At 33.3% G+C, this 9,426-nt stretch overlaps 1 protein-coding gene across 2 annotated transcripts in view; it reads left to right on the top strand.

The window, feature by feature from the left end:
• Positions 1-3,956: 3,956 nt before the first annotated feature.
• Positions 3,957-9,426, top strand: part of LOC108688487 (aminoacylase-1-like) — an 8,582-nt gene continuing 3,112 nt past the window's right edge. Inside the window, exons 1-4 of one of the 2 annotated variants that reach the window (XM_018194766.1) lie at positions 3,957-4,351; positions 6,362-6,531; positions 7,259-7,774; positions 8,962-9,245. In XM_018194766.1, coding sequence (XP_018050255.1) covers positions 4,243-4,351; positions 6,362-6,531; positions 7,259-7,774; positions 8,962-9,245 — 1,079 coding nt within the window. In that variant the 5' untranslated portion in view covers positions 3,957-4,242. Of the gene's footprint in view, positions 4,352-6,361; positions 6,532-7,258; positions 7,775-8,961; positions 9,253-9,426 lie in introns of both variants that reach the window. The other variant, XM_018194765.1, reaches the window with a different exon arrangement.

Genomic DNA, 9,426 nt, shown 5'->3' with positions numbered 1-9,426 from the left:
TTATATTATATTAATATTATATTATATTCGCATATATATATTCAATCATTATATAATAGGCTGAGAATACACGATAATTTTTTTATTTGCAATTCACTGTTACATGTATGTGCCTAGTTATAGCCATGTTACAATTATTACCTATTACATTGTATGATAATTTAATCCATATTACCGATTATAATAAATGTAACAAGTTCTTCGATATCAAACTCTACACACGATATATTATTATGGCGTAACGTGTAAAGAGTTCATATTTAGGCATACGTGAAAAAAATTTAATAAATCGGAATACATTTTACTAGTCGAGTTGACTGATGGCCCTTATCGCCTTCTTATCTTTATTGTGCGATAAAAAAATTCATGGTTTTTTTCCACGATTGGAGCGACTATCGCTCTCATCCTAATACACCTAATAAAATCATTTAAAAGTGAAAATTAGCATAGATAGGATATTAATTGTTTACTATCGCACTTGTTTACTATCGCAGATAATAAGAGCTTATCTATTTAGTTTTATTTTGATTCTTCAACAATAAACAAACATATACGTTATATATTATGATCTGCTATCTCCGAGAATGCTTGCTGCGATTGTACGCAATTTGCCAGCACTATCTCTGTTAAAAATTACATACTTTTTTTACATTATCGAAATTCGCTAATTACAATGTTGTGTAAATATCACATTTTTTTGCATTTCAAAAAACTTTTACAGAGTGTTTAATAATTATGGTTTCGAAACTATTATTTATTTATTCTTTTCGATAAAACATCTCTTTCGATAGGCATGTAAAAGATTAATAGAGAATATAATTTGTAATATTATCTCTTGCTCAAAATTATGGCTGTATAAAGTGTGTTTTGATATTTTTATGTTTATTATTATAATTTAATAATTTACAATTTGCAGCAGTATACAAATATTGTGCATTTTTCTTTTGAAGGATTCTTTGGGAGTATTCAACAATCATTCCAATCGACTGATTAAAAGATTGACGTAATATCTATCTGTTATAATTTTGCACCAATATAATTGGTGTTATGTAACATTATACGTTATATTTATATTTATATTGTAGATTTGATGCTTTTAGTTGGTCGACTAAAATGATTTTAAAAACTGATCTAAGTTGATTCTCGCTAAAGCCCATTTCTAGCAATGTAAATGAATTTTAATCTCAGATTAATTTATCGTTTTTCAATTCATATCCGTTTCCAAAAAAATGTAGATTAAATTTAATCTCGATTTAACTTGCTCTTCATTTGTTTTAATTCTTAGAAAAAGATAAAAAATTATGATGAATTCGGACAATCGTACTAGATAAAAACACATTAAAGGTTTCTTTATAGTATCTAAATACAATGACATAATCAATTTTGACAATAAAATAATATGTGTATATTCTGTTAAATAATGTGACAATCATTCTTAAGTATTTATTCATTTAAAATATATTTGTATGTTTTTACATTTAATGTTGCTAATATCATGTGTAACAACTTTTAGTGTATACTAATGTACACAAGTACAAATGGCCAAATTTGTTAACAGTTAAGGCGCCTGAGTACCACAACCATATTAAATCGTGACATCAGAAGCGAGAAATAACACATTAATTTTTACGTATCATTTATAAATGAAGACAATTTAGATCAAACAAAATGATGAAATTGTTTTAAAACACTTGTAAAAATGGACGAAAATTATATTTATCTCCCTTATTAGTTAATAAATAATCGTAAAAGGTGATAAAAGGTATTAAGTGCTTTTATTCAGAGCACATGAGTAATTTATTTTATGTGTTTTCCACTTTTTACGATTATTTATTCATGACATTACTTAAATGATTTAATATAGTTGTAATGATTACAGGTTGTGATACTACAGAAGCCTTAAACCAAGAATGAACTATCATTAGTGGAAACAGGCATTGGAATTAGAAAAAGATAAAAAATAAATTATCGCTAAATTCTTTGAAGTGGAATTTTATTTTAAAAAGTGAAAATTGAGCTTGTCTTGAAAAAGAGTAATTCAATTTTCAGTCTTTAAGAGTGAGATTTTTTTCTTTAGAGTGAGAATCTCTCTTAAAAATTTTAGAAAAGATAAAAGAGAATTATCTACATTGCTAAAACAGATATACCGGAATGTTTTTGACATTATAGATACAAGAGAGATAAATAGTAATATTCTCTAATGTCTTATTAATTATCAATATCATTAACTAGCGATAACCAATAAGAGTTGCAGTTTTTCCAGAATTATCCTTACCGTTGTTTAACATGAGTTAACGATAGCGAGAATCGTCAATAAGACTTTAGAGAAAAAGCTAATCAACAATCATTCCTAGTAAAAACATAAACCGAAAATATTGCGAAAATATCAGATATTGTCGCAAATTTTTCAGAAATTTGTATTTGAAATGAGGAAGAGAGAACGCAAAATTTGTTCTGTCTCTGCATTTCTCGCTACTTCGATGATGCCAGCGAGGAGCAGAAAGAATGATATCTTTAATACTTTTATTGCACAACATGATAAAGTTAGAAAATTAAGTAATAAAAAGAGAAGATACCAGTACATACAAGTGATGATACCAATGAAACTACTGCTACAAAGTCTATCAGGAATCACGCGGAGAAGAAGTTGGTTGAGTATTTTTACAAGTTTTAGTAAAAATATTCTGGCTATTTTTGCCGAACTTATGACAAACTTTACTTGTCTGAAAGTATATTATATTTGTAATAAATCCATTCAAGTAATTATTACCTTATAATAAAATAAATCTATTTTCAAGATTACGTAAACATAAACAGCTCTCAAAACTTTATACATTTGCATCTTTTATTAAAGTAAATTTTGTCAGTGATAAGATAAAAAATACTCGTCAATGAAATAAATTTTATTGAGATGCTTTTTAATTTTGAGAAACTTTTAAATTAAAGTAAATTCTGTATAAATATATGGGCAGCTATCTCTATTCTCTAAATTGTTTGGAATAGAATTTCACATAAAAAGTGAAAATTGAGTCAGTTTTGAAAAAGAGTTGTTCAATTTTCAATCTCTAAAGATAAAGATAAAAATTACACTCTTCAGAGTGAGATTCATTGACAGCCTCATCTGTGATTGAAAACATTAGTATCGAGTATTCTTTTTGTTCATTGTTTTTAAACAAAGATAAAATAATAATATTCGAGTAATACTTTCGAACATAGTCTAACAATTTTAGAGAATATAATGAACCTGTCAATTCCATAAAATTTACACTCTAAATTTTTGAGAGTAAAAATTCACTCCAAGAAAAGTGATAGTTGCGCCAATCCGACAACGAGTGAATTTTACTCCTTCAGAAGAAAATTTCTTGATCTAAAAAAATCAACTTGATTAATATCTCGCTTCGCGACAGAACTTTTTTCTGCCATAATATTCTGCCATAATAATTCGTTCGTTTTGTGCATGTCGAATGAGCTTAATCATTTTTAGATTAGACATAGAGAAGTTAAATTTAACATTTATCAGAATGAAATTTCAATTATTAGATATGGGGAGAGGTTAAATTTAACATTTATCAGAGTGAAATTTCTCTCCCTTCGAAGAGTGAAATTATTCACACAGATTAAAAATTGACTCTCATTTGGAGTGATCTTCATTCTCCAAGAGTGAAAATTCCATTCCTGTCGGACGCAACTATTTCATTCTTTGGGAATGAAATTTCACTTTCAAAAATTTAGAGTGTACTGAAATTCTAGCGTGTACTAACATTTTTCTCCAGAATCGGATGAAAGGAAAGTGATAGAAGTAGCAAGCGGGGCAAGAGTGATATCACTTCGCCGCGCCGCGCCGCGTGGTGTCGCGTCGTGATTTTAAACGCCGGATCGGCGCGGCGAGACGCTTCTCCGACGTGGCGGACGCGATGTCGTGCCGAGCGCATGGGAGCCTGTTACTAACCGCGCTATTCGATTCGAGCGCGTCGCTGTGACGTCAACGCCGGTAACAGGCGGCAATTGGGCGAGCCGTGGCCGCGGTGTGGTCGCGCGCGACGGCGGCATTCCAGCCGCGACGGTACGCCGGAGACTTTGCTTCGAGCTTTGACGCTGCTCACCGTTGTCTGCTTGTGACAGTCGATCGCTGACGGTAGGCGTCTGGACGTTAAGCGCGAACGGACGGACGATCAGGCATTAGGAAGCATTGATCACAAGGGTAAGAACAAGAAGCACAAGCGGTGACAAGGCAACAAGCGAATGGACCATTTCGGAACGATGATGTCACAGATCGAACTGGACGAAACAGCTGTGGAGAATTTCCGCGAGTACTTGCGGATACCGTCGGTGCAGCCGGACATCAACTATGGTGAGCGATCGCGGGGGGGCATGTGTGATTTGAGATTCCATAAGATTTTCGAAAAATGGGTGAAACGCGAAACGAGGGGGAGGAGAGAGATCTGACGCGCGCGTCTAAAAGCGTCCAGCGGCGAAGGTGGATTAGTTCGCGTCGCGTCCAGCGTCTAAGTTGGTCTAAGTCGAGATTGTAAATTCAGAAGCGTATAAATGGGAGAAAGCGCGAGACTTGTGCGTGTCCTGTGTAAAAAAAAGTAGGAAAAAGCGGGACCCACGCCGACCGGCCACGTTTGCGAACGAGGTCGCGAAGCACGCCGCTCAACGACGCGTTTCCTCGTTAGATAAATTGTGCGATTTACCGACGACGAGGGGGAGTTCCTCGTGATCGGCGTCGCTTGTTCGCCCGTGGGAATCGGTCGACGCGCTCCCGCGACAGGCGAGGATGTTCGCGAGGTAACGAATTGAGGGGATAGCGTCGGTGACGCTATCCAGCCATTGCGTTGCCCCACCCTACGCGTGTGATGTTATTTCTATTTTTATTCCCCTATATCCGGTCGCGGCGCCTTGCTGACCTCGCCGAGTTGTTCCGCGATGTCCCCAAAACCGGTCACGGGCGTCCTCCTGCTGATCGGACGGCGACGTCGTGGCGACTCAATGGTGGCCGACCCAGATTGGGCACACGGCCCGGCACTTTGCGTTCCCATCGTGATTCCCGAAATGATTCTGCCGGTTCGAGGGCAGAAGCTATCCCGAATCGCGAATCGACGATCGGTGAAAATGTGGAAGCTGATTATGTAACGTCCCGGTCGACGAGATTTCGCGTTTCTTGAATCTATACGATATAGCGGCCTGATTTGCGGATGTGTCGCGACACATTTTACGACTCGTTATTTCTTGATATGCACATGGAAAAATAACAGATCTCCTGACCTCTTGATGGAATAGATAAGAGACTGCAATTGATAATAGAGTCAATTACCATCTCTCAGCAAGTGCCTCGTCTCTTATCGCGATTATCACATGATTGCCTCAGAAGGAAGGTATCAGCATTAATTTCCGCGATGTGATCATTATTATTGTTATAATACTGTTGTGTCATTTTATTATTTAATAACAGGGAAAATTACTTTATAAAATATTGAACTTGAAAAAAAAAAACAACATTTAAGTTAGTTCAGTATTTTAGATGTTCTCTTATCTATAAACATACTGAATTAGAACTTAAATTAAGTAAAATTGATGCTTTCATCGATTAGCTTTCAAATTTTAAATATTGTAAGATATTTTATTTAATTTACAGTTAAAAAAAATTTAAGTCCTGTCTTCTCAATAACATTTTAGATTTCTTATTTATAAATAAACTGAATTAGAGTCTAAATTATATAGAATTGCTACACCAATTACTGCCGAAATTGCAAGTTTTGAACATAGTAAGAAATTATTTAATTTAACTTACAATTAATTTTTACAAAAGCTCTTTAAATCCTGATAATTGAATAAATTAGATAAAAGTATAGAATAAAATTTTATTACACTTCAGTATACACAATCAAGAAAAGTTTAAACTTATTAAGGTTTACATATAGAACTTTAATTCATTCACTTATCCATATCTCATGTTGCTACATACCTCCTTTTTTTGCTACTTCTTGCTATCTAAAGCATCTATTATAGTTCTCTCTCTATATCTTTTATTTTATCATTCTTTCCTTCGCAATTTTTTAGCTCTTATTCCATATCTAATTCTAATACTATCAACTAAATTTAATATGACAATCACAGCCCTAACCATACCTATAATCATTATCTGCTTATTATACATACTTTTATTTCTTTTGAACCCTCTACACACTATTATTATCTCTTTCCACTGATTGTACCTCTCTTATGATTGATTTTTTCATTATCTTTACCTTCCCTTTCCAGATATGTCTTTTCTCTCCTTTTTTCATGAATTAGATAAAAGTTTCCATATAAAATCTTATGTCTAATACAATCTAATATACTGTGTTTTTCATTTCAGATGAATGTGTGGAGTTCATAACTAGACAAGCACAGTCTCTCGACTTACCAGTTAAAATTTATCACGTACATCCTAAAAAACCGATTGTGGTTTTAACATGGATGGGAACGGATCCTACGAAACAATCGATTCTCTTGAACAGTCACATGGACGTTGTACCTGTTTTCGAAGTAAGTATTTTGATTTATGGTAAAGATGTTGCAGATGTATATTATTGCATTAAGAAAAATATCTTGAAAATGGATGGAATTAGATAGAAGACTCTGAATTTGATAGAATAAGATTCAGAATTTAATGAATTATATAGAGGATTCTGAATTTGATAAAAGATTCTAGCCATATCAATCACAGTTCCAGTTACCTCAATTAGACTTCTGGTAGATTTAGACTTTAGAAAGTTCTGATTCGTCTATTCTCAATCAGAATTTCAGTTAATCCAATCAGACATTTTTCTCAGGCCTATGTTCAGATTCCCATCTGAATACCAGATTTTATTCCATTCTTGTTGTTTATCGAAGGTCTGTTTTTTATTACTCTAAACCGATGCAATAAGTTGAAGTGAAACAAACATATATTTGTTTCACTTCCAACTTACTGCACTGTACCAGATCAGAAAGTGCAGCAATAAAAAATAGATATTATCTCCATATAAACAAGAAAGATTAACATCACATAGTACACTTTTTTTTCGAGGGACGTTCTGACATCTCAAAGAACATCCTTAGGATATAGAGATATTTTTTGAATGTTCTTTAGGATGCCCCCTTAGAAATCCATAGGGTGGAGGAGCACCTGGGAATCCGAACACGCCCTAGTATGTATGTAATTATTGTTCACACAATAATTACATTGATCAACTTGTTAATTCTCAATACTAACCGTATATAACTGATTTAGGACAAATGGACCTATCCGCCATTCAGCGCACACATGGACGAGCAAGGCGACATCTACGCTCGCGGCAGCCAGGACATGAAATGTGTGGCAATACAATATTTGGAGGCGATCCGTAGATTGAAACTGAACGGACAACGTTTCCAACGTACTATCCACATCTCTTTCGTCCCGGACGAGGAGATAGGCGGTGTTCTCGGAATGAAAGCCTTTGTGCACACTGCAGACTTCAAAGCTTTGAACGTCGGTTTCGCCCTGGATGAAGGTGTGGCTGGCCCATTTGAGAACTTTTACATGTTTTATGGAGAAAGATCGATTTGGCATGTCGAAATAAAGTGCGCGGGCACTCCCGGTCATGGATCCATCATGTTGGACAATACGGCTGGGGAAAAATTAAGAGTTATAATTGATCGTTTCACAGACTTCAGAGCCTCCGAAAAAGCAAAATTAAGTACAGATCCTAGAAAATTAGCGATTACTCTTGGCGGAGTGACATCTGTAAATCTTACGAAAGTTTGGGTAGGTATCGAGCAAAAATGTATCATTTTCGTTAAAAAAAACCATCTAAAAGATGTAATTTATAAGAGCATTTATATTTAAAAATCATTGTTGTAATTTTTTTCATTTAGATGAATTCATGAATAAGAATATAAAATATTAAATAAGATTCTATGCTAAATTAAATAAAGTTTCCAAAAGCTAATAAAATGCAAATTTAAAAATAAAGTATACAAAGGCAATGAGCATTACACAACAGTGCAACAAACTGTTTTTTAATTTACAATATAAATTATATTTATTACAAATGTTTTGATTCTCACGTAACTATTCTCAGTAGACATAACTTACTACATATTAATAACCAGTCTTTGTCTTCATTCAGCAGTTAAAATGCTACTTAATTATTGTGACTGTGATCATATAACTCGAATGTGGTAATCCATGAACATGGTAACTGAATGTAAAAATTTTTTTGTTATAGAAACATGAACTTGAATTTGTGTGTGACATTCTATAATATTTAGAAGTTGACAGAAACATTGAGACATTTCCAAATAGAATGTCATACACAATTTCAAGTTCATGTTTCTATAATATAAAAAAAACTTATTGGCACTTACGATTAGTATTACAATGTCCATGGACCATTCTGAGTTACATAATCAGAAATCGCAATAATTGAGCAGCATTTTAACTGACGAAAGAAGATAAAACAGGTTATTAATATGTATTAGTAAAATAAATTATGCGTCCACTGAAGATGATTCTGTGAGATGTAATTTAAATTATAAATTAAAAAAGTTTGTTGCACTGTTAATGTGCAACAAACTCATTGCCCTTGTATAAACACTATTCTATATTGAATTCAATGAATGCTAATAAATATTGAAAAGAAAATTTCAAAAGAAAATCTCAAAAAAAGCAAATAAATTAATTTTCAAGTCATTACATGATACTTGTTTATTTTATATGTCTGTTCATTGGGATTTTTATATTCCACAGTAAGTATTCTGTGTTCTAATAAGTCTTACAATTAACATTGATCATACCATACAACTTTTTACTTTATTAATCCTTGCTTTATAATTGTATTAAGATTTTATTTTACCATTTTAAGTTTTCATCAAACTCCTTATCTATCTAATAAACTCCTTATCTATCTTTGATATTTTACGATTTTAGTCTATTAAATGTTTTATTTATAGGGTGGCGTACAAACTAACGTTATACCTACTGAACTCAGCGCTATGTTCGACATTCGTATAACGCCTTCTGTTGATCACGACGAATTCGAAGCTACTATCAAACGCTGGTGCGAAGAAGCTGGTTCAGATGTAACCTATTCCTTCAAAGAGAAAAATCCCAAAATTAAGAATACCAAACTAGATGAGTCTAATCCATACTGGATCGCTTTCAAAAATACCTGTGATGAAATTGGTATTAATTTGGAAACCGCTATCTTCCCGGGAGGTTCAGACGGCCGTTTTGTGCGAGAGGTGAGCATCAGACTAGTCTTTGTATGAAAATTTAACATTTAAGTACACAGAAGAGAAAATATATTATTGTTATTTTATTATAACAAAATATGCGAAATTTATTTGTAAAACATACAGCATCATGCTTTGTTTTATATATTTGTTCCAGAAAGTTCTTTAGTTCATTTAGACACA

Source organism: Atta colombica, unplaced genomic scaffold, assembly GCF_001594045.1.
Source record: "Atta colombica isolate Treedump-2 unplaced genomic scaffold, Acol1.0 scaffold233, whole genome shotgun sequence".
NCBI lineage: Eukaryota > Metazoa > Arthropoda > Insecta > Hymenoptera > Formicidae > Atta > Atta colombica.
The sequence above is the reverse complement of the archived record's forward strand: the minus strand, read 5'-3'. Positions and strand labels throughout refer to the sequence as shown.